Source organism: Coenobita brevimanus, chromosome 80 (assembly GCF_032717465.1).
Source record: "Coenobita brevimanus isolate Jiangsu-jjx chromosome 80, ASM3271746v2, whole genome shotgun sequence".
NCBI lineage: Eukaryota > Metazoa > Arthropoda > Malacostraca > Decapoda > Coenobitidae > Coenobita > Coenobita brevimanus.
In genome coordinates this window covers 28,057,618-28,084,272 of record NC_137033.1, presented here as the reverse complement: position 1 = coordinate 28,084,272, position 26,655 = coordinate 28,057,618, and the positions used below count along the sequence as shown (strand labels likewise).

Sequence of the window (26,655 nt, the reverse complement as noted above, 5' to 3'; positions counted from 1 at the left end):
TTGGTCTGTAATCGGAGGGGTCAGACGAACTTCCTTTCCTCGGAATTGGGTGGATATTGGCTTCTTTCCGTGAATTTGGGAATAAAGAAGTATGTATGCATAGTCTGAAAAATTTAGCTAGGACAGAGGCAAGTTCAGGGGAACACTTTTTCAAAACAATTGGCAGAATTCCATTTGGGCCTGGAGCTTTGTTGGTTGGTAAATTGTCTAGGATGGATTTTACGTATCTTGTCTGTATTTTATGTGGCGCAATTTCGGGAGAATCAAGTTCCAGTATTGGGACATTCTGGCTGGTATTATCTATGGTAGAGTTTCTGGCAAAGGTACTGGCAAAGATATCTGCTTTCCCACATGGGTCATTTGTAATGTTGCCATCTGAAGATTTTATTAAGGAAATGGAAGATGACTTGTTAAAGTTATTATTGAAAGAGTTGACCAGAATATTCTATTGTCATTAGGGTTGTTAAGTAGGTTTGATGCTTGCTTTTGAAGAAAGTTTGATTTAGATATATTTAATACAGCTTTTGCATGATTTCTAGCAATTTTAAATTGGGAGAGTGATTCAGATGTTTTTGATTTTAAGTAAGAGTTATATGCTAATGACTTCTGGGCTGTTGCTCTGGCACAGTTGCCATCAAACTATTTTGGAGAGTTCGATCTTAAGTATGAATAAATCCATACCAGCTAGTATTAAGTCACAAATGTGGGACTGGGTAGAATTGGGATCACTAGAGAAGAAAGACTGCCATGGAATGTCAGCAAGATAATTTCTAAATCCATCCCAGTCTGCCCTATCAAAGTGCCATCGGATCACCCTGACAGGTTCAGAACGGTGAGGTGTGGGAGGGTAAACTAATGAGGCTTTGATGAGATTGTGGTCAGAGGATCCAAGTGGTGACAGTACCTCTATCCTGTATTGATCTGGATTATTTGTCAAGAATAAATCCAAGAGATGGGCATTTTGGTCAGGATTATCAGGTATTCTGGTTGGTTGCTTTACCAACTGGGTGAGATTAAACGATTCCGCAAACGGCTCGCACTCTAGACGAGCGTCGTCAGTCCGGGCAGAATGCAATAACCATTCAACATTATGTAAGTTAAAATCACCCAAAATGGTAATTTCGGTGCCAAGGGCAAGGTTAAGGTTACTCAACTGAGTGGATATGGAATCAAATACACTGGGTTCCGAAGAAGCATTGGGGGAACGATAAACTACACAAATATACTGTATTTGGTAATGTTTTGACAATTTAGTTTATATAATGAGTAATCAAAACTGGGTGAAGTGAAGTTTAAAATACTGTCAACTGCATATTGGGATTTGATATAAGAACAGGTGCCGCCCTTGTTACGAAGTTTGTAAGGAGATGGTAACTGGGAAAACAAAATGGAGATATACCGGTTGAGGATGAGATTTGTGGTTCTGTGAGAAAAAGGGCCAAAGGGGATATGGACTGAAGGAAAAAATGAACTGAGTTTAAATTTGTGGTAAGGCCGCGGATGCTGGTAAAGAATAAGGTCGCACTGTCACTGCTTCGCCGATGAGCATTCCCGGAAATAGCAACAGTCGCTGCCGGCACAGTTGCTTGATGGCGACCAGGAGGACCCTGTGCTGCCAGCCCTACCCTGCCGGTGGTGGCAATCCGAGGTACCACCTGATTTGACAGTAAGATTGCAGCGGCCATTACTAAAGACGTGAATAGCAGGTGTGATATGTTATGCGCATGTAGTGTAGTGTAGACAGTTGAAGGTTGAGGTATTATGAGAGCATGCTGGCCTACTCTCTGTGTAAATGAATGCACTGAAAATGTTCAGCAAAGGGAGATGGTCAGGATCAAGTCCTGAGGGCTGGTGAAATGGGAGCTCCAGCTCTCCCTATCACCAGCTTGCCATCAACCTCGGGAGTACTGCCCTGTTCGACTGGTGCTACAATCTACTCCACACAAATCCTAATCATCCCTTAGATATAAACCTGCACCGGCTCAATCCAGTTAGTCCACATACTGCACAGTGCTCAAGACTCTCCAGCAAGATCAATCTTTCCAAGCCTCTCAATCTGTAATGTTCTCCCCAACACAGCACACACAGAAAATCAGCATTATTTTGCAGTTTACCTCTAATACCACTACACCTTTTATGCACCCACTTATCACAAACACAGCACAAGATGGAATTACCTCTCACACCCTTCTGGCAAAATGCACAAAGAAATACTCTCTGTTTTGACAGTACCACCATCAGCTTCAATAACACTTGCTTTATCCGTGTTTACTCTTAAACTTTTTGCCCCATTCCGTCTTTCCACTTCATATATCTTTCCTCTGCCTCCCTTTCATTCTCTGGAATCGGCACCAACTAATCAGCATCCATGTTCCATGGGAGTACATTTTTGAAGTCATGTGAGAGTTTCAAGCACCATGACAAACAATAAGGGTGTGCAGACTGACACTTGATGCATGCCAACATTCATGAAAACTCATAACTCAATCTATATTTGCCCACCTCGGTGCGGGCACCCACATACATATCTCTAACCACTCTAATCAGCCATTCCAGAAAACTTAAAAAGTGACCTATAACAGAGATACATTCTAGCTTACCTCTGAGAAAGGTGCAACTCCATCATATGCCCCATAGGTGATAGATGTATCAGTGTGTGCCGTTGGTTTGAGACGGGAATAGGACTCAATATTAGGTGAAGGGACGGTGACTGTGGTAGTCTGGGTGGTGGTGGGGTATGGGGTGAGTACATAGTGATTGCCTGTGTAGCGTACAAGCTGTTTTTCACCCTGCTGGATGCTGGCTGGGTATGGCTCCAAGATATGTGACAGTGTGTATTCCACATCAACCTGGAAAAGAAGTAAACATGCAGTATAGGATGATCCTTACATTGTGTCCCCTATTCAGAATATTCCATAGATGATTCATCTTGTGGTGTGAATTGCTTAGTGAAAACACACATCAACCATGGAATCAATGGATGTACTAGTGACAATATACAGCATGAGAAGGGTTTAAGGGAAGTAGAAAATGATACAAGGTAGACACCAATAACTTTCAAAGAACTATCCCACAACATACAAGATTTGGGATGTCTAATATGCTGACTGCCATTTCTATTCTTACTGTACTACAGTTCATCAATCCTAACTTGGCAGACACTTTCATCTGTTTGCAGATTATTTTATATACCATAGTTCAATGGCAGAATAATGCAATAGTAAGTGCTATACAGTATTATAGTATTGGCTGCCGCACTACTGCTATTCTGAAAACATTACTCTCTCTTATTCCACTAACCTTATCTTGCAAGGGATTTTAAGTCTGCAGCTTAAAAATCTCAATGACAGAATAATACCCAAACATGTGTGAACCTTGCACTACAGCGTGAAGTTGGGGGAGTTGAGACAATGGACATTTATCGTCATGATGCAGCACTTAAGATGCTGCATCATGAAAGAGGCACATAAATTCTGAAAAAGGAGTTCCAAGAAAAAAAGTTTGTCTGGACCAACACAGCAGAAACTGTTTACTGATATGAGTCTTTTCAGTCAGACACACACTCAGCTTTCAGAATCTTCATTTAGTACTGTTCATAAGTCATTGGTTTCTTGATTTTTATAGCGTAAAATGGGGTAATTTTGCCGTGAATGGTGGTTTTTGCTAAATAAAAACTGCCACATATGGAATATTGACATTTTTATTGTTTTATCTATACAGTCAGCCCTTCTGCTAAAGATACTTATGATAATGTTTTGTAAAAAAAAAAAAAAAAAAAAGGGGGGGGAGGGGATGCCATAGATTTCTGAGAAAAAAAAAAGTATTGCGGCGAAATTACTCTACACGACAGGGCAATTTTGCTGCGAACTACTTGTTATTTTTACTGTTATAACATTTATGGCAGGTGGGGGCACCCATCATCCACCCACTTGGTGTAGCAGGACTCTATTTTACAGTAGCTCTACACTAAGCGGCATGCCAAATGATTTCCTGTAAACAAGGAAATTATTTACAGCATTGGGTGGTAATCTTATAACCAACCAACAAGTGTTCCCTTCATGATAATACAGTAAATGGGTTGGCGGAGGGTTAGTGCCCCTCCCTGGAAAACAACTAACAAAAAATACGGACAAGAAGAGGCTGACCAGGACTGACCAACAGGCGACGACTAAGGACTGAACGTGGGACATGGTACGGATTGCGACACAAAAAGTAAGGAGTGCAAATGATGAGGTGAAAGAGAGAGAGATTGTACAGGTGCTTCAGGATGAAAAAGTGCATGTATGTGTAATAGCTGTGACAAAATGGAGAGGTGAGAATGAAGAAGAATGGAGGTATGGATGAGGTATATGTGTGGGAGTAGGTAAGCATGAGAGGGCAAAAGCAGGAGTTTGTATTGTTGTGTGCAAGAGATGGAAAGAGAGTATAAGAGTATGGATTCATTGGCTCAAGGAATGCGTGGGAAAGAATGAAATTTTTTTTTTTTTTTTTTTTCTTAATACGAGGAAGAAGGAACCAAAGGCCATGGCCCGCAGTAACAGTTCCGTCCAAGAGAAAAACAAAATACAATAGAGAGCCAAATTCAAGATCCGATCATTTTGAGATGCCTGGACACACTGCGTTTGAAAGACTGGAGATCATAGGCAGCAGGAAATACAGACAGAGGGAGACAGTTCCAGAGCTGACCTGTTGCATATATAAATGAAAGACTGGGAGTAACGGTTAACTCTTGCATTAGAGAGTTGGACAGAAAAGGGATGAGAGTTTGCTGCCAGACGGGTGCTACGCGCCCGTCGTAGAGGTGGAGGAATGCAAGCAGACAGTTCAGAGGAGCAGTGACCATTAAAGTAGCGATAGAAAAGAGATAAAGATGCAACAGTGCGGCGAAGAGACAGAGGTTGAAGGGAGTCAGTAAGAGGAGGAGAGTTAATGAGACGAAAAGCCTTTGACTCCACCCTATTGAGAAGAGCTGTATGTGGGGAGCCTCCCCACACATGAGAGTTGTACTCCACACAGGGGTGGATAAAACCTCTGTATAGAGTCAACAATTGTGCAGGGGTAAAGAAAGAGCGGAGTCGGCTTAGCACACCCAATCTCTTAGAAGCAGATTTTACAAGAGATGTAATATGATCTTTCCAAGATAAGTCTTGAGTAAATGAAACCCCAAGCATGTTCAAGGATGATGCAGGATTAAGCTGAATATTATTAAACATTAATGGGTATACCTGTGGAAGATTTTGTCAGGTTGATAGGTGTAAGAACTGAGTCTTAGATGCATTAAAGACAACCATATTATTTTACCCCAGTCAGCGATACGAGCCAAGTCAGACATTAGGTGTGCCATAGCCTCATCCCTTGTTTCTTGAAGTAACTGTTGAGATGGGCGTTGCGGGAACCGAATGGAAAGGTGAAGGGTGGAGTCATCAGCGTATGAGTGGATAGGGTTAGATGTACAGCTTAGAAGATCATTGATGAATAAAAGGAAGAGAGTTGGTGATAGGACAGAGCCCTGAGGAACACCACTGTTGATAGATCTAGGAGAAGAACGATGGCCGTCTACAACAGCGGCTATAGAACGACCAGAAAGGAAGCTAGCGATGAAGGCACAGATAGAAGGATAGAAACCGTAGGAGGGCAGTTTGGAAATTAAAGATTTATGCCAGACTCGATCGAAAGCCTTTGAGATGTCAAGTGCAATGGCAAAGCTTTCGCCAAAGTCCCGAAAGGAGGATGACCAGGAGTCTGAAAGGTAGGTGAGAAGATCGCCAGTGGAGCGTCCCTGACGGAACCCATACTGACGATCGGAAAGAAGGTTGTGATAGGAAAGATGCCTTAAAATTTTTCTATTAAGAATTGACTCGAAAACTTTTGAAATACAGGACGTTAAAGCAATTGGACGATAGTTGGAGGGTTGGGAGTGGTCACCCTTCTTTGGGACTGGCTGAATGAGAGCAAACTTCCAGCAAGAAGGAAAGGTACAAGTTGACAGACAAAGGCGAAAGAGTTTGCCTAGGCAGGGTGTAAGCACAGAAGCACAGTTCTTGAGAACAACAGGAGGGACCCCATCAGGCCCATATGCCTTGTTAGTACTGAGGCCAGTGATGGCAGAAAATACATCAACTGAAGAAATTTTAATGTCAGCCATGAGGAAGTCAAAGGGGAGAAGTGATGGAGGAACAGCACTGGAATCGTCTAAGGTGGAATTGGAGGAGAAAGTCTGTGCGAAGAGATCTGCTTTATCAGTAGAAGAAATAGCTACAGAACCATCAGAGTAGAAAAGAGGAGGGAAGGATGATGAGGTAAAGTTGTTAGAAAGATTTTTGGCAAGGTGCCAGAAGGAGCGGGAAGAATTCGAGTTGGAGAGTTGAGAGCATTTAGTATGGATGAAATTATTTTTAGTAGAGCGAAGAACAGACTTAGCACGATTCCGGGCAGAAACGTAAAGATGATGTGATTCAGGGGTGGGTTGGCTCCGGTACCTTTTGTAGGCCCTCTCCTTGTTGCGGACAGCATTAGAACAAGCGTTATTAAACCAAGGCTTTCTTGCGTTAGTCAAAGGATATGAGAAAGGAATGTATGCTTCCATGCCCGAGAGAATAACCTCCGTAATGCGCGAGGCACACTCAGATGGCTCCCGGCCATGGAAGCAATAATCATTCCAGGGAAAATCAAAGAAGTACTGCCTGAGGGCCTCCCAGTTCGCGGCTCCAAAATGCCACAGACGACGTTTCCCTGGAGGGTCCACAGGCCGTACCGGAGTGATAGGACAGGTTAAGGTAATAAGGTTGTGATCGGAGGAGCCCAACGGAGAGAAAAGATTAACAGAGTAAGCAGAAGGATTAGTTGTGAGGAAGAGGTCAAGTATGTTGGAGCTCTCTCCAAGGCGGTCAGGGATACGGGTAGGGTGCTGTACAAGCTGCTCTAGGTCATTAAGGATAGAAAAGATGTAGGCTTGTTCACCAGGTGGATCCGTGAAAGGAGAGGAGAGCCAAAGGTGGTGGTGAACATTGAAATCTCCAAGAATGGAGATTTCAGAGAAAGGAGAAATGGACAGAATGTGTTCCATCGTAGAAGTAAGATAGTCGAAGAATTTTTGATAGTCAGTAGAATTAGGGGATAAGTAAACAGCACAGATATATTTAGTCAGAGAATGACAGGAAAGCCGAAGCCAGAGTGTGGAGAATTCAGAAGAATCAAGTTCAGGAACACGAGAGCAAGATAAGTCGTTGCGTATGTATACACAACAGCCACCTTTGGCTTTGAAATGAGTATAGAGAAAGTAGGAGGATACAGAAAAGGGTTTGCTGTCGGTTGCCTCAGACAGCTGAGTCTCCGTCAGAAAAAGAAGGTGAGGTTTAGAGGAGGAGAGGTGGTGCTCAACAGAGCGAAAGTTAGATGAAAGGCCGCGAATGTTGCAGAAATGAAGAAGAAGAGAGTCAGACAGTGGTTCCAGGCACCTCGAGTCGTCACCGGGAGAGGGGCAGATGGCGGGGGCATTTATGGTCCCCCCCCCTGGGGACTCCGAGGCTTGATTAATAGACGCCATTTTTGTTGATTTTTGAAAAGGAAGTGTAGTGTGTACTGTGCATGTAGTTTGGTGAAGATAGTACAACTACAAATGTGGGCGATTGTGTGTGTGTATGCGCTAATGCAAGATTGTACAGGCAGAGTGAAAGAATAGTTCTGAACAAATGTGGAAGCATGAATGTGCAGAAGTAGATGAGAATGAGAGGGCAAAGGAAGGAGTGTGTATAGTTGTGAGTAAAAGATGGAAGAAGAGCATAAGACAGTATGGATCAGTTGGGTCAAGGATTGTGTGGGTAAAGTTGAAAGTTGGAATACAAATGTGGGCGATTGTGTGTGTGTATGCGCCAACGCAAGATCGTGCTAGAAGAGTGAGAGAAGAGTTCTGGACAAATGTGGAAGTGTGCATGGAAAAGTTTGGAAGGAATGAGAGAGTGTTTTTGATCGGTGATATGAATGGTAAAGTTGGTAATGTGAAGGTGGATGGAATAGTTGGTGAGTGGGGTGTGCCTGCTGAGATAGATGAGAATGGGAGTGCGTTAGTGGACATCTGTGCTGGGAGGGGTTGGTAATAGCCAATACCCTCTTCAGGCATAAAATGATCCACAGGTATACATGGCGAGTGATGAGAAGGGTGGGTGGTGAACTGAATGAAAGGAAGGCAATGATTGATTATGTGTGTGTGGATGAAAGGATGCGAAGATGTATATTGGATGCAAGAGTTTATAGAGGTTGGGGGAGTGGCCTTTCTGACCACTACTTGGTGGTGGCCAGAATTAGGATGCAAGTAAGATGGAGGAATAGAAGAAGGGAAAGACGAGAGGAAGGAGTAGTTGCAAGGAGAGTGGAAAGGTTACAAGAGGATGAGAAAAAGGCAGAGTATAAGAGAGAAGTGGAGGAACGATTGGGCAAATATGAATTGGAGCAGATGGGAGACGTGGAAGGTGTGTGTAAGATATTTACAGAAGAAATATGTGCAGCATGTGATGTGGTGTGTGGAAGGAAGAGAAGACGGAGGGGGGTGCAAGGAACAGCGTGGTGGACTGAAGAGGTGAAACAGGCTGTGGCACAAAAGAAGAAAGCATACAAAGAATGGATGAGAAATAGGGGCGTGGAAGAAGTTGAGAGGCAGAAGAGAGAGTTATATGTGGAAAGGAAGAGAGAGGTGAAAAGATTAGTAAGAGAGAGTAAGAAGAGAGTGGATGAGGAATTTGGAAGGAATTTGAGTGTAAAGTGGAGGGACTGTAAGAAAATGTTCTGGAGAGAAGTGAAAAAAGTAAGACAGGGTGGAAGTGAAGTTAGCAGGGGAGTGAAAGATAAACATGGTAGATTACTAGTGGAGAAGGGAGAAAAAGTGAGCAGATGGAGAGAACACTTTAAGGAATTGTTGAACGTAGAGGATGGAAGTAATGCGAGTATAAGTGGCTGGGGAATGGCTGGGAGAAGGAGGGAGGTGAGAAGACAGGTAGAAATCAGTAGGATAGAGGTTGTGGAAGCAATGAAGAAAGTTAAATCGGTGAAAGCCCCAGGAATTGATGGAGTGTGTGGTGAGATGCTGAAGCATGGGGGAGAGATAGTAGTAGAATGGATGTGGAAGATGTGCAGATTGGCCTGGGAGGAAGGTAGAGTCCCGGAGGATTGGAAGTCAGGGTATAATTATTCCCTTGTACAAAGGAAAAGGGGAAAAAGAAGTGTGTGGTAATCATAGGGGCATTTGTCTTCTTAGTATAATAGGAAAAGTGTATGGTAGGATACTTATAGACAGAGTTAGAGAAAGAACAGAGAAATTAGTTGGAGAAGAACAGGGAGGCTTTAGGAAGGGAAGAGGTTGTGTAGATCAGATATTCATTCTTAGATCTTTAGTGGAAAAGTTTCTAGAGAAGGGAAAGAAGTTGTATGCGGCTTTCATGGATTTGGAGAAAGCATATGACAGGGTGGATAGACAAGGATTGTGGAAAGTGTTAAGAATATATGGAGTAGATGGGAAGTTGTTGAATGCTGTGAAGAGTATGTATGATGGTGCTAAGGCTGCAGTGCGTGTGGATGGTGAACTAAGTGAATTTTTCTCTTTGAAAGTTGGTTTGAAACAGGGATGTGTCATGTCTCCATGGTTGTTCAATCTGTACATGGATGGGGTAATAAAAGAGGTACAAGGTAGGGTAGTGGATGTTGGAGTGGCCCTGGTGAGAGAGGATAGTGTTTGGAAACTCCCTGTACTGTTGTTTGCAGATGATACTGTGTTGTTGAGTGAAGATGAAGGGGAGCTGCAAGGCTTGGTGGATGAGTTTGAGAGAGTGTGTAAGAAACGGAACCTAAAGGTGAATGTAGGGAAGAGTAAAGTGATGGTCTTTGAGAGAGGTGAAGTCAGTGAATGTATAGCGAGGTTGGATGGTGAGGAATTGGAAAATGTGAGTACGTTTAAGTATTTTGGTAGTGTGATGAGTAAGGATGGAGGTTTGGAGGGTGAAGTGCTTGAAAGGGTACAGCAGGGAAGAAAGGTTGCTGGTTCCTTGAAAGCAGTGATAAGAAACAGGGAAGTGAGCATGGAAGTAAAAAAGTTACTACATGACAGTATTGTGATACCAACTCTAACGTACGGAAGTGAAGCTTGGACGTTGTTGGAAGGACACAAGTCAAGAGTGAGAGCAGTGGAAATGAGTTATTTAAGAGGAGCTTGTGGAGTCACGTGGAGAGACAGGCTGACGAATGAGGATATAAAGGAGCGTTGTGGTGTTGATGTGGATGTGATAGGAAGCGTTGTGAGGAACACACTGAGGTGGTTTGGCCATGTGGAGAGGATGGAGGGTGAAAGACTGACGAAGAGAGTGTATGTGAGTGAGGTGGAGGGTGGAAGAGGGAGGGGGAGACCGAGGATGAGATGGAGGGATGGGGTGGAGAGGTATATGAGAGAGGGGGGTGTGAGTTGGGAGCAGGGTAGTGAAATGGCGGGGGACAGGGCGACTTGGAGGCGATTTGTTTGTGGCCACCCCAAACGGGATTGAGGCGTCTGGCAATAGATAGATAGATAGATAGATGAATGGAAAAGTTTGAAAGGAATGAGAGTGTGTTTTTGATTGGATATATGAATGGAAAAGTAGGGAATGTGAGAGTGGTGAAGGTTTATATCCAAGGGGTGGCTGGGGTTTATTTTTCATGTTATGCCACTCAGGGATGAGTGAGGCTGGTCACTCTCATCTTAAATGTCAGGACCAACTTGCCTAGCCCCAGGCTCCTACGCTCCTCATGCAGAAACTTAGGATTGGATGATGGATAGATGGATGGACGGATGAATATTATGTTATAAGTGTTTTATAATAAGTTTTACAAGTGCAGTGCAATACGTGTTACTGTTTATGGTTATTTGTGAAACAAAGATTGGAAATACCTTGAGTAACCCTACCTGCTACATGAAAGAAAACCATGAATGAGCGGGTGAGAGAGAGAATGAATGACCTGGTTCGCTATAGCTAGATTTTTTCCCTCATTACTCAGAAAATAATGGTGAATATATGAGAATAAGCATATTTGTGATGTTAAGTACAAAAATGTAAGTTGTGTATAACATTAGTAATATTTTCACAATGACTCTGATAACTACACATTAGTCAATTTTAGTCCAAGTAATTAACTCATACTCAACCATACTGCATGAAACAGCCACAGCAGTTGCTTCTCAAAGTACAATTATCCGTAATTGTGATGTCAAGTGCAAGTATAAGTGCCGTAGTAGTGGGAAATTATTATATTTGAAGCAAGAAGTGTATACAGAAAATCAAAGTTCCTATTCCTTTCCCACAAACCTTCAGGGCATAATGGCACTAAGAAATGGGCGGAAAACCCTAAGGGGAGCCGCATGAAACAGGGTGATGACTCGTCCTTACGACAGTGAGTAAAGAAAAGTTGAAGACTGAGTGGAAAATTCCAGTTTTCCTCAAAGGAAGCCCAGACAGTGTTACAATTACCACTCCAGTCAGTGCTGCCAATGTTAGCCAGCGAGTCCAAGGTCACAGCCAGCGGCGAGTGCTCAAAAACAGCCTGCTAAAACATGGAAAACCAGTCATCTTTAACTTATTCTTACTCGTTGACGGGACCACCTGGAGACCTGGGGATACTTTCATTTGAAACGAGAAGAGTTGGTGAGTCTTATGTATCTTTAAATTTTTCTCTAGCTATTGAAGTTTGGCAGATATTAGGGTTTGAAATATGGGTATTTTTTCAAAAATCATGGAAATCCTCAGGAGGGAGGAGTGGGTAACGTCAGAAAACCTCTGGCGTGCAGGGGTTAAAGTAACTTTCAATAGTAATGTAAAGAATACACCAAAAATAAATCCTTGTAAACTGGCATACTAATATGTTATCATGTGGCCTTACACATACTTCATTATGAATCCCAAACCTTGAATTGATTTGCCAGGAAGGTTAAACACGGATTTTCCCGTCACAACTTCCCCCATCTGATGGTACATCAAAATTATTACTCTTATATCACACCACACTGAAGAATATCACATTTTAAATCTTTCATGCTCTCTCCCTCTGTACTTACATTAAGAGTCTTGCTGGCTTGCAATGAATCCCTCAGTTCCACCCTGAAGAATACAGTATCTGGGTGTTCTTGTACCTGTGTCTCTGCCACCGTTAACAAAGATCCACCCGACTGCAAATAGAAAATCATAATCAGCACCACCACCATTATTATAACCCAATCTCCCACGCAGTCACACATAAAAGTTTGCATTCTACTGCATCTACTTCACACTGTGGCAGTTCTGTCACTTTTCTTCCTGATATATCAGACTTTTCTTCCTGATATATCAGAGAAACACACCTAATTCTCTCAGCTGGGAAATACTGTCCAGGAGAGAAGTGAGTAAAAAGAGATAATATCAACAAATTTATGTCACCACACTACCAGTATATGTGACTTGGAAAATGAACTGATTGCGTGACACCTGTGACAAGTGTTATTAAAATGGATGTGGAAAGAATAATCCAGGCACTGTACAAGACACTGCAACCCTCAGGATGGCTATGCTTTGGATTCGTGACATATAAGGTGTAAACTTCTTTTCTACCTATCTATCTACTGCCAGACGCCCTAATCCCATAAGGGGTGGCCACAAACAAATCGTCTCCATGTCCCCCTGTCCCCTGCCAATTCACCGCCCTGCTCCCAGCTCACGTCCCACTCTCTCATATACCTCTCCCCTCCATCCCTCCATCTGATCCTTGGCCTCCCCTCCCTCTCCCCCCCTCCACCACACTCACATACACACTCCTTGTCAGTCTCTCTCTCTCCATCCTCTCCACATGGCCAAATCGCTTCAATGTGTTTCTCCTAACAGTTCCTATCACATCCACAAAACAACGCTCCTTCACTTCCTCATTTATCAGTCTCTCTCCATGTGACTTCACATGCTCCTCTCAAATAACTAATTACCACTGCTCTCACTCTTGACTTGTGTCCCTCCAACAAGGTCCAAGCTTCATCTCCATACATTAGAGATTGTATCTCAATACTGTCATGCAGTAACTTTTTCACTTCCATGCTCACTTCCCTGCTTCTTAACATTGCTTTCATGGAACCAGCAACCTTTCTTCCTTGTTGTACCCTTTCAAGCATTCACCCTCTAAACTTCCATCCTTACTCATTACACTACCCAAGTACTTAAACACACTCATATTTTCCATTTCCTCCTCATCCAACCTCACTGTACATTCACTGACTTCATTTCTCTCGAAGACCATGACTTTACTCTTCCCTACATTCACCTTTAGATTCATTTCTTACACACTCTCCCAAACACATTCACCAAGCCTTGCAACTCCCCTCCATCTTCACTTAACAACACAGTATCATCTGAAAACAACAATAAAGAGAGTTTCCAAACACTGCCCTCTCTCATTAGGGCCACTCCAACATCCATTGCCTTACCTTATATCACTTTTATAACCTCATCCATATACAGACTGAACAACCATGGAGACATGACACATCCCTGTTTCAATCCAACCTTCAAACTGAAAAATTCACTCACTTCAATACCCACATGCACTGCAACCTTAGCGCCCTTGTACATACCGTACTCTTTATGGCATTCAACTTCCCATCTACGCCATATATTCTTAATACTTTCCACAATCCATGTCTATCCACCCTATCACATGCTTTCTCCAAATCCACGAAGGCAGCATACAACTTCTTTCTCTTCTCCAGAAACCTTTCCACTAAAGATCTGAGAATGAATATCTGATTTACACGACCTCTTCCCTTCCTAAAACCTCCCTGTTCTTCTCCAACTAATTCCTCTGTTATTTCCCTAACTTTGTCAATAAGTATCCTACCATGTACTTTTCCTATTACACTAAGAGGACAAATGCCCTTATGATTACCACACACTTCTTTTTCCCCTCTTCCTTTATACAGGGGAATAATTATACCTGACTTCCAATCCTCTGGGACTCTACCTTCCTCCCACACCAATCTGCACATCTTCCACATCCATCCTACTACTATCTCTCCCTCATGCATCAGCACTTCACCACACACTCCATCAATTCCTGGGATTTTCCCCATTTTGACTTTCTTCAATGCTTCCACAACTTACATCCTACTGATTTCTTCCTCTCTTCTCACATACCTCTATCTCTCAGCCATTCCCTAGCCACTCATACTCGCATTACTTTAATTCTCTATGTTCAACAATTCCTTAAAGTATTCTCTCCATCTGCTCACTTTTTCTCCCTTCTCCACTACTAATTTATCATTTTTATCTTTCACTCCGTGACTAACTTCTTTTACACCCTGTCTAACTCTCTTTACCTCTCTCCTGAACATTTTCTTACACTCCCTCCACTTTACACTCAAATTCCTTCAAAATTCCTCATCCACTCTCTTCTTACTCTGTCCTACTAATCTCTTGACCTCTCTACATATAACTCTCTCTTACCCCTCTCAACTTCTTCCACATCCCTGTTTCTCATCCACTCACTAGCTGTATGCTTTCTACTTCAGTGCCACAGCCTGTCTCACCTCTTCATTCCACCATGTTGCTCCTTTCACCCCCTTTCATCTTCTCTTCACTCCACACACCACCTCACATGCTGCACAGATTTCTCCTGTGAATATCTTGCACACACTTCCACGTCCCCCATCTGCTCCAATCAATTTTTACCCAATTGCTCCTCCACTTCTCTCTTATATTCAGCCTTTTTTCCTATCCTCTTGTAACCTTTCTATCCGCCTTGTATGAACTACTACTTTTTATATGTAGAATATGAAGTCTGCAAAATTTGTCATTATAAATTAAAAAGGTCATTCAATTCATTCATTTTAATATATCTAGGCACACTGTACCTAAAAGAATAATAATAAATAATATGCATTCTATGTTCAGTGACTGCTTCAGTGGAAGTACACAGTATCAGGATATGCCAATCACATGAGGGCACAAAAAAGAATATCTGGACAATCTTTGACAGTTTTTCCTCACAGATGTTGAAAAGTTTAAGACAAGGATTATGTTTCATCACAGTACAGTAAACTCTCAATTATCTGTCATCACAATATCCGGCACTTTTTGCTTGCATCTAACAATAATGTACCCAGTGAAAGTAGCAATATCAAGTTCAGAAAAGGGAACCAATCAGCTTTCCAGCTCCGACATGGGACCCAATTGGTGTGCTAGCAGACCCTGAAATGCGCCAACTAATAACAACCCAGCATGCCGAGCCTACTGTAACTCTCTCGGTTTCTCTCGTGGACACCATACGATGAGGACATATCTGTGCACTCTGCTCGTGACCCATGCAGTGGCTAAACCCTAGTGCTGTGACTAAATCTGTGGCCTTACTTTTCTCGTTTGTTTCTGTAGTGTTGTGACTAACCTTGAGGCCCCTCAGTGCTCTGTGCCCTAGTAGAGTGAGGACATATCTATGCGTACTATTTACCCTCCATCGATGCCAACACTTGGAGAGTACAGTATGATTATGATTATTTTATGTACCGTATTTATATTATGTACTGTATTCATCATTCATTCATTGCCAGATGCCATGTATCCCAAACAGGGTGGCCAAGGGCTTAGAGTTAATTGTTTTACAGGGAGAGGCACTAATCCTCCACCAACCCCACTTGACACGTACTGTATTACTGTACTATATACAGTGGAGTTGCCTAATCCACGGCAAATAGAGACTGGTACCTACCCATAGATTATGAATTCCGCGGTTTACAAAGAACCAATGGGAAAAAAGGATATTTAGTCTTGACCCTCGTGGAACCCCCCTCCTGCACCCTACCTACACCTAACTAGCCATACTCCCTGGCCAAGTGTGCAAACTTCTGTCCTTTCTCCACCTGACGAAGAACATCCAAACGCTGCTAACAACTGAAAGGAGCCTTCTTCTTGGACCCCAGCTGGGTTGAATGTCGCCTTGGGGGGTTGAGGCTGTCAAGAACAGAGCCCAGGGAGGGGTAACCTTGGGGAGAAAAAAAAAAAAAGGCCAGGTAGCACTCAGAACCCATGGGGGAATACTGTACACGCAGTTGGCGGTTGGCAGGACAAGGGGTAAACAAAACATGGCGGCTGTAGTGTGCACACTTGCTGGGTCTAGGTTGTCTGTGATTGGCTAGCAGCCACGGAATACATCTTGGGTGCCTGGATATTATAAATCTCCTCGGAACTGAGCCATTTTGGAACATAGCAATCATATTTTTCGAGTTCTTTCTGCGGCATAAAAAAAATTGGAACTGGTTGGGCAAGTACCATGGATCACAAATCCATGGCTTACAGATATGTGCATTAGGCGACTCCCCTGTATACCGTATCAATACTGTATTGTATTTTATGCTCAATTTTGATCTTTTACTCATGGGTAATACTACAGGAAACTTTTTAAGATAGAGTCATCCAGCTCAACGCTGACTGGATAGCCGATTGGGGGTTATGCAATATCTGGCATGTGGGTTGGCTGAATTATGTTGGATAATTGAGAATTTGCTGTATTCATTTGCGACACCTAAATTCTATGTAAATAACTAAGATCAGAACTAGACAATGTATGGCAGTTTTCAATGTTTGGTTAAGAATCATGATGGCTTCATTTTATAAAACACTGATGAGTTATAAATACTGACATAATAATGTATAAATTACACATTACAGTTATGATACTTTATCAAGCCTACAATAACAGTACTGTAATCCCTCATTTATATGACGTAACTGAGCCAAAGGCAAGTCTGGGTAATGGCTCTTCCTGGATAATGGGCTTCTCTCCCGGACCCCATTCGTACATAACCTAACTCTGAAAGCCTGTGTAAAAGGCCACTACAGTACATCGTACAACACTTGATCCTGTTGTTTAACACTAGCTATCTGGTCCAGCAGAATTATAAACCACAGCCAAGCAATTACCAAAGCCATGTAGACCCATCAACACAGACAAGCAATCACCACTGCAGGGTCATACCCTGCTGTGACATGGGAAAAAAAAAAAAAAAAAAAAGGCTACACAAGAAAAATGCAGTGGGCACACAAAACATTATGGTAATATGGAATAAAATCATGGTAAAACAGACAAAAATCATGGTACAGTACAGTAAGCTAGAATAAAATCACCAACACTCATGATTCAATCATCCCGCATCAATCTTACCCGGATCTCCTGCTTCTCCAGAGTCAGCACTACCCTCTTCCTTTTCCCTGGAGGAGGGACCATCATCACACACCCTAGGAAGAGGTGGGCAAGGAACAGCAAGGCCAGAAGCAGGTATGGAACAACCACAAAAGCCACCATGTGTGCCACCATAACAACTGTGCGAGAGGAACTGTTCACTACACTGTTGCCATGTAGGAACTAAGAATGACTGAGGGGGTCTCTAGCCGATGCTGCGTGAACTATCCAGCCAGGCAAGGCGACACCAACGGGCTATTCCCGCCCGGTCAGGTGCAAATATTAGTGCAGCCATAATTTCCACCCTGATGCATGCATTTTGTTCCAATAAAAAGGTAAAATGTACAAAAAATGGTTTCGAACAGCTGATCACAGTGTCTGGCTTATGGATTATCAAAGTAATGGACATCTGGATAACAGCGGGATTACTGTACGTTAAACTTTAAGAAAAGACAGTACTCACCAATAGGTGACAACTAAGGACCAAACAAAGGACATGGTACGGATTGCAACGTAGAATGTAAGCGGTGCAAATGATGACAGAAGGAGAAAGAGATTGTCCAGGTGTTTGAAGATGCAAAAGCAGATATACCGTATGTGGAATAAATGAGACTAAACTGTAAGGTGAGAGTGGAATATGGATGGAGTATATCCGCGAGAGTAGGCTACATGAGAACGAGAGGGCAAAAGAAAGAGTACGTATTGCTGTGTGCAAGAGATGGAAGGAGAATATAAGTGGGTATGGATCAGTTTGCTCAAGGATTGTGCGGGCAAGATTTAAAGTAGGACTACAAATGTGGGCGACTGTGTGTGTGTGTGCACCAATGCAAGATTGTGGGGAAAAAAAAAAAAAAAAAGTTCGAGACAAATGTAGAAGTGTGCATCGAAAAATCAGAAAGGAATGAGAATGTTTTTGATTGGAGATATGAATGGAAAAGTACGGAATGTAAGAGTGGATGGAGTAGTTGGTGAGTGGAGTGTGCCTGCAGAAATGGATGGGAATGGCAATGCTCTAGCGGACATCTGTTAGGGGAGGGGATTGGTGGTAGTCAATACCCTCTTTAGACACAAAATGATGCACAGGTCTACATGGCGAGTGATGAGAAGGGTGGATGGTGAACCATATGAATGGAGGGAAATGACTGATTATGGGTGTGTGGATGACAGAATGAGAAGGGGTGTAATGGATGTTAGAGCATACAGAGGTTGGGGGAGTGAACTTTCTGACCATCATGTGGTGGTGGTGAAAGTTATGGTTCAAATGCAATGGAAGAATAAAAGCAGGGAAGGGCAGGAAGTACCACTCAGTACAAGAAGGGTAGAAAGGTTGCAAGAGAATGGAAAAAAAAGTCAGAATATAGAAGTGAAGAACGATTGGGTAAATATGATCTGAAGCAGATGGGGGACATGGATGGTGCATGCAAGATATTCACAGAAGAAATTCTGTGCTGCATGTGAGGTAGTGTGGGGGGTGAAGAGAAGACGAAAGGGGGTGCAGGGAACAGTATAGTGGAGTGAAGAGGGAAGACAAGCTGTGGCACCAAAGAAGAAGAAAGCATATAGTGAGTGGATGAAAAGCACAGGCGTGAAGGAAGTTGAGAGATGGAAAAGAGACGTATATGTAGAGAGGAAGGGGGATGGGAAAAAATTAGCAGCTATGAGAGAGTAGGAAGAGAGTGGATGAGGAATTCAGAAGGAATTTGAGTGTAAATTGGAGGGAATACAAGAAAATATTCAAGAAAGAGGTAAAGAGAGTAAGACAGGGTGATAATGAAGTTGGTCGGGGAAAGATACAAATGGCAAATTGCTAGTGAAGAAGGGAGAAAAAGTAAGCAGACAGAGAGAACACTTTCAGGAACTGTTAAACATAGAGAATGAAAGCGATGTGAGGATAAGTGGCTGGGGAATGACTGGGAGAAAGAGGGAGGAGAGAAGAGAGGAAGAAATCAGTAAGATGGAAGTGGTGGAAGCAATAAGAAAGTCAATATGGGGATAGCTCCAGGAAATGATGGAGTGTGAGGTGAAATGTTTAAGCATGGAAGAGAGATAGTAGCAGAATGGATATGGAGGACGTGCAGATTAGCCTGAGAGGAAGGAGGAGCCCCGGAGGATTGGAAGTCGGGTGTAATTATTCCCCCGTACAAAGGAAATGGGGAAAAAGAAGTGTGTGGTAATCATAGGGGCATTTGTCTTCTTAGTGTAATCAGAAAAGTGTATGGCAGGATACTCACTGACAGAGTTAGGGAAATAACAGGGGAATTAGTTGGAGAAGAACAGGGAAGTTTTAGGAATGGAAGAGGCTGCGTAGACCATATATTCATTCTTGGGTCTTTAGTGGAAAAGAGTCTAGAGAAAAGGAAAGAAGTTGTATGCGGACTTCATGGATTTGGAGAAAGCATTATGATAGGATCGATAGACAGAGAGTGTGGAAAATATTAAAAATATATGGAGTAAATGGGAAGCTGTTGAATTCTGTGAAGAGTATTTATTAGGGGGTTAGGGCTGCAGTGTGTGTGGATTGTGAATTGAATGAATCTGAAGGTTAAGATTGAGACTGGGATGTGTCATGTCTCCATGACTGTTCAATCTGTATATGAGTGGGGTTATAAAAGAGATACCGGTACAAGATAGGTCAGTGGATGTTAGAGCGGCTTTAATGAGAGAGGGCAACATTTGGAAACTCCCTGCACTGTTGATTGCAGATGATACTGTATTGTTAAGTGAAGTCCAAGGGAAACTGCAAGACTCGGTGAATGAGTGTGGAAGTGTGTATAAGAAACTGAATCTAAAGGTGAATGCAGGGATAGTAAAGTTATGGTCTTCAAGAGAAATGAAGTCACTGGATGTACAATGATGTTAGATGATGAGGAAGTGGAAAATGTTATGTGCATTTAAGTACTTGGATAGCGTGATGAGTAAGGATGGACGCTTGGAGGGTGAAGTGCTTGAAAGGCTACAAGAAGGAAGAAAGGTTGTTGGTTGTTGGTTCTTTGTAAGCTGTGATAAGACACAGGAAAGTGAGCATGGAAGTAAAAAAAAAAGTCGCTGCATGACAGTATTATGATACCAACTCTAACGAATGGAAGTGAAGCTTGGACCTTGTTGGTAGGAAACAAGTCAAGAGTGAGAGCACTGGAAATGAGCTATTTGAGAGGAGCATGTGGAGTAACATGGAAAGACAGAAATGACAAATGAGGATGTGAAGGAGCGTTGTGGGATGGACGTGGATGTGATAGAAAGCATTGCGAGAAATACACTGAGGTGGTTTTGGCCATGTGGAGAAGAAGGAGAATGAGAGACTCACATGGATACTGTATGTGAGTGAGGTGGAAGGGGGGAGAGGGGGGGAGAGGGGGGGAGAGGGAAGGGGAGGCCAAGGATGGGATGGAGGGATGGAGTTTAGAGGTTTATGAGTGAGGGGGGGGTGTGAGCTGGGAGCAGGCAGTGAAATGGTGGTGGACCTGGAGACATGGAGGCGATTTGTTTATGGCCACCCCTTACAGGATTAATGTAGACAGATCATCATCCAATCCTACGTTGCCCCATGAGGAGCACTGAAGCCCGGGGCTAGGCAAGTTAGTCCTGACATTTAAGATGAGAGTGACCAGCCTCACTCATCCCTGAGTGGCATTTTGTGAGCAATAAACCCCAACCACCCCTTGGGTATAAACCTTCACTGGCTCAATCCGATTGAAGTGCCATAATTACCCACTACATCACCAGGCACCAAAATTTGGTTACCGGCATATGGTTACCACCCAGCATAGTAAATGGTTTCCTGGTGTACAGAAAACCATTTGGCTTGTCACTCAGAGTAGAGTCACCCACAGGTTGAAGGAAGAGGAAAGAATGACGGAAAGAAAGGCAGAGCAGGGAATGTAAAGTCAACTGTAGGCAGAAGGATGAGCAAAGAAAGAAGGAAAGACAGGAGAGGATGGAAGGAAACAAGGATGGAGGAGAGGAAAGGACAGACACCCGAGGGCAGCACTACATTGGTATTCTAGTTATAACTAATTTATTATTTATTATTATCAGACCGATAGATGATAATAATAAACAATAATAATGATAACTAGAATACCAAAAAACTGTCCAAGGACAAATATGATAAAAGAAAAATTTCCCACAGCCATTGCCTACTAGAAGCCGAAACTATAAAAAGAGCCCTGAGTCAAGGTCAATTATCAGCAGGTCATCTTAGGTCATCAAGTTCTATAATTCTACCAAGTTTTGTGGCTCTAGCTTTATTCTTTCGTGTAAAATCAGGTGACTTCTCCATCTTCTAGAGCACAATAGTCCAAAATTTTGGACCATATGCAATCTCACAGAATAATGGTCAGACATGGACTATATTAACCTGATAACTGCAATGTATTGTACTTCACGTGGTGGAAATGTAGCTGCAACATACATCACATGAACAAACTTTTACTGAAATGAATGTGCTACATATTTCTCTCGTAGGTCCTCTAATGTTATTTGGCATCTCAACTGCGCTATTTCCGTCACCACCCATGCATCCTCAGTACAGTATCTCCCTGGCTATTATGGAGGGCAGAAGTCAGTCACCACCGTGGGACCTACAACCCTCCATTTCTCATAGTGTAAGACATAAGATTACTTTTAAGAAAACAGTAACCATGAAATGGATACAAACAGTGGATGATTCAAACAGTAGTAGTCATGAACAAACTATGGCAAACTCAAAAGAAAGTGGTCAAGGGAGGAAAGTTATTGCCTTGCGTGGTAGGCCTAACAAGCCCGCTGCCGCTCCTTGTGGTGATATTCATGGAGCATAATGAACTCATACAGTATTTATTTTTCTCATACTTTTCCATGCGCTCTTTCATTTCGTACAAACAAAAATTATTTTTTAGAAAAAAATTTCCCGTTTCTTGGTGCATGGGGAGGCAGACCAGGAAACCTGATGCGGCAGTTGTTGGGTTAAGCAGTGCATTCTGGCCATGTCCAAGGTATCGTTTCGTTTTGTTTCATTTTCAAAGGCTCCAAAATGTTTGCATGTGTCAGCCATGGTCACCTAATGGCAATTCTTCATGCTGCTCGATCTCTGGCAGTTTCCCTATTCAGTCCCTTATCCCTGAGGTCAAGCTCAATTACTTCACCCTAGGTCTTCTTCGGTCTACCTCTCACATCCCTACCCCTACTGTTAACACCTCTCACTTTCTGTGCCTAATTATTATCTCCCATCCTCTCCACATGCCCAAACCATCTCAATATACCTCTCCTCATCACAACACCAGATAATGTTACAAAAATTTCAACCTTCTAACTGAAATGGTGCTGTAGCTCAACTGGAATGCAAATGGCAATGATTTAGATCTTCTCTAGGTTAAGAATATTAATACTGACAAAAACAAGAAAACTGCATGTGGGAAGCTTTAATAATAATAATAATAATAATAATAATAATAATAATAATAAAATCAACAGTAATAAACATTAACAACAACAATAAACGTATTGTATGAATCGTTTATGAAGGCTCCAACATACAGCACTTGCATGCGTCGGCCTTGGTCACCTAATGGCGTTTCACCATGCTGCATGGTCCCTTTGCCTGGCAATAATCCAAACTGCATCACATCAATATTCATTCTTTCCCTGAATATACCTTCTAAGTTCTCTCTATTACCTTCGTTATCTGGTCAAACTTTATGATTCTGTGATTTCCTCTTTCCAGGGCATTATCCTTCCTCTAGCACACATACACAATCACAATCTTCAGCTAGTCACCAGGTACAACACACTCATAGCTTATATATATAATTGTACTGGTATTCATCAAATCAGTCAACCCATTCCTATATCTCCAGAGGCCTTCAGCATTTTGGCAATCAACTCAGACACAACTGCCGCCTTCCCCAACTGCATCCTGTCTAACGTCCTGCTCACATTTGCGACATCAATTACTGGCAAAGGTCTGAACCCTAGATCTGCTGACAGACCTTCTCTGTTCCAGTCGAACTCCTCATTCAGCAACCAGTTATAATGTATTTTTAATAACCTCACTGTCCACTTCTAGCTTTCCCTAATCATCCTTCACGCACTGATCGCCTAGAAATATCTCTGTCTTCTCTCCTCTCTGATTCACCACCTTAAATACTATATTCTTCCTTTCAGCGCTACTGTATTTATGTTTTCCAGTAAAAGTCTCTGAGACTCGGATTGCCCTGTATACCTCCTTTCTACCCCTACGTTTGGCAGCTAAGTACCGGTATTCCTCTCTGTTACCATCCTCTTTCCAATCCCAGAAAAATCTTCTTTTCTCCTTACCTGTTGCTTCTACATCCTCATTCCACCACCAAGTTAAATTATGTGTTGGTATGCCCCTTGTGCACCAGCATAATGAATCAGCAACTCTCAGGACATTGTTCTTTCGAGCTATGAATTGTTCATTAACACTTCTGTCAACAGCTCCCTATTCAGCCACCACTCTACTCATCTCGCTATACAAGGTATCTCTTACTGCTTGGTTTTTCAAATTCCACATTTTCCTCCTAGGTGCACAGATCCTCTTCTTTGCCACCTGTCCCCTAGGCACCGTATCACATACCACAAATTTGTGTTGGTGCACACACTCTTCCCTCATTATAACTTTAACATCCCTCACCAACCTCCTATCGGCCCTCCTAACCAGGAAATAGTCAATCAGGCTACTGTTTCCCCCAGACTCACGTAATCAATGCAGGCTACTTTCACTTTTTCTACAATGCGAGTATCCTCTCTCCTTCCACAACCCTTGTACCATACAAGCATCCCCCATGTATTCCTTCATACCCTTGCTGCTCCACCCACATGACCATTTATGTTTCCTCCCAAAACTACCATCTTATCATCCCTCATACCACTTACCACACATATAAAGCAATCCCAGAATCTATCTTTTTCTACATCATCCAAGCCAGCCTGTGGAGAATACACCCATATAAATGAAATTATGAAATTACCCAGCAATATTTTCACTGCTATAATCATTTCACACACTCTTATATTTCATGACACATTCCACCCATTTTTCCTCAACCAGCACAAACCTATCATATCCATCTTCACTTCCTTCCAAAATACAGTCCTTCCTGGCAATCATTTTGGCTGAACCTCCCCTATACCTAACTACCTGTATACAACATCCACCCACCCACTACTCAAAGCCTCCATCACTTCCTCTGCTCTACCCTTTAAATTACCCATATTCCATGAAGCCACCCTGAACCCCCTGGGTGATTTAAGTTACTCAGGCTTGGTTTTGCCTTTTCTTCTCATTTTGGTCATAAGTCAGTAAAATAAATAAATGAGGAGACACCACAGGCCATGCCCACCTGCACAGTCCTTAGTCCAAGCATGGAACTTCAGCCCATAACCCACGAGATGTGGCCTGTGACTGTGACAGTGACCTCGGGACACCTTGGCATTGTAAATGCCCCACGAGCATACATCCTCTGATACGGTAACCACAGTCCCAAGTCCAGGCATGGGACATGGGATCCATAACCAACCAGCCATGGCCAGTGACTTTGACAGTGGCATCAGGACATCTTGCCACTGCCCCACCAATATACATCCAATGATAGGATGGCCTCCTGGTGTGCAACTCCCACATTCCGGCCCTTCTCTGTTGGAAGGAAGCACCAGCCTGGGAAGTGCAGTGAGATGTACCCTCTGGCACAGATCCGAGTCCCATTCCATCCTGGCCCCAAAAAATTGGAAGACACAGCTCCCGCCACCCCTCCATTCAATAGAATATACATACATATATATATATATATATATATATATATATATATATATATATATATATACATCAATCAATCAATCAGTCATTTCCTGTGGCACCCCATGGGATGCATAGGGCCTCGATGAACTCTCTCCACCAATATTTGTCTCTTGCCATCTCCTTCAGGTCCCACCAACACTCCCCTCCTGCTTCTCTTTTCATTGTCCTCAACCAGGTTTCCCTCGGCCTACCTCTACCTCTTCTTCCTCTAGCAGTCCACTCTGGCACATCCTGAATTAAACTGCCTTCTTTTCTGTATATGTGCCCCAGCAACTTCCAGCGAGACAGTCTCACATATTCATTAACTGGTTTTACTCTCGTAATATCCCTTACTCTTTCATTTGTAAATCTGTCTTGCCACTTTACCCCAAGAATCCTTCTCAGTATTTTATTCTCAAATCCTAATACTTTCTGATCTGTTGCAATTGTACTATACCATGACTCATGCCCATAAATTAAAATCAGTCTAACCATGGACTTGTAAACTTTCACTTTAATATGTACTGAAAGCATATTATTAATCCAAACAAATTTCAACATTCCAACAGCTCGCCATGCCTGTCTAATCCTCTCCTCAATTTCATTGTTTAATGATCTGTTAGATGATACAAATGTTCCCAGATATTTAAAGTTTTCTACATTCTTCACCACATTATTCCCAATTACACAATCAATCTGGTTCCCCACGTTCATATTAAAAATTTCAGTCTTTCCACAATTTATTACCAAACTCACTTTCCCTCAACGTTGGGTCTGGTTAGTACTTGGATGGGTGACCGCCTGGGAACACCAGATGCTGTTGGCATCCCTACGTGTCAAGTGGGGTTGGTGGAGGATTAGTGCCCCTCCCTGTAAAACAATTAACTCTAAGCCCTTGACCACCCCGTTTGGGATACATGGCGTCTGGCAATGGATGGATGGATGGGACTTTCCCTCCTCCTTCCACCAGACAATCAAGCACCCTATGCATCTCATAAATACCGGTACTTCCACAAATCAGTACAATATCATCAGCACAGACCAAATCCATCAGCCTCTTATTTTCTTTCCAGTTAATGCCTTTTTTTTTTTTTTTTTTTTTTTTCTTTTTTAACTTGTCCGACTCTGGGCAAAGGCCTGCACCTGTCCTCCTTACAACCTTTCTCATAACATAATCCATAACCAAAACAAACAGCAATGACGAAAGAACTGCTCCTTGAATCACTCCTGACCTAACTTCAAATGGATCACTCAAAGAACCACCCACCATTACCTTACAAAAAGTAACTTCATGCAGGCTTCTAATAACATTTATAAACTTTTCTGGTATACCATAGAATCTCATAATTTTCAACATAGCTCAACGTGAAACACTATCAAACGCCTTTTCAAAATCCACAAAACACATACTAAGTGGCATTTTCATCTCATTAGCTTGTTGCATTGGATGCCTTACAATAAAAATCTGATCATTACAACCTCGACCCTTTCTAAATACCGCTTCTTCTTCTCTCAAAAATTTTATCAATTACTGGCTCTATTCAGTTCAACAGGATTTTGGAAAAGACTTTTGCAACTACAGGTGTCAAAGTTATCCCCCTCCAATTACCACACACACAAAAATCTCCCCTTTTTGGTATTTTTACAGTCACTCCATTTTTCCATTCTTCTGGAATTCC

General features: G+C 42.6%; 1 protein-coding gene across 1 annotated transcript in view; it reads right to left on the bottom strand.

Annotated features, from left to right (window-relative positions):
* The window catches only part of LOC145409375 (dolichyl-diphosphooligosaccharide--protein glycosyltransferase subunit 1), a 332,958-nt gene that overhangs the window by 284,955 nt on the left and 21,348 nt on the right, over positions 1 to 26,655 (bottom strand). The window contains exons 2-3 of the mRNA XM_080279850.1: positions 12,071 to 12,181; positions 2,601 to 2,849 (exon numbers count right to left, since the gene is read on the bottom strand). Coding sequence (XP_080135976.1) covers positions 2,601 to 2,849; positions 12,071 to 12,181 — 360 coding nt within the window. The remainder of the gene's footprint in view (positions 1 to 2,600; positions 2,850 to 12,070; positions 12,182 to 26,655) is intronic.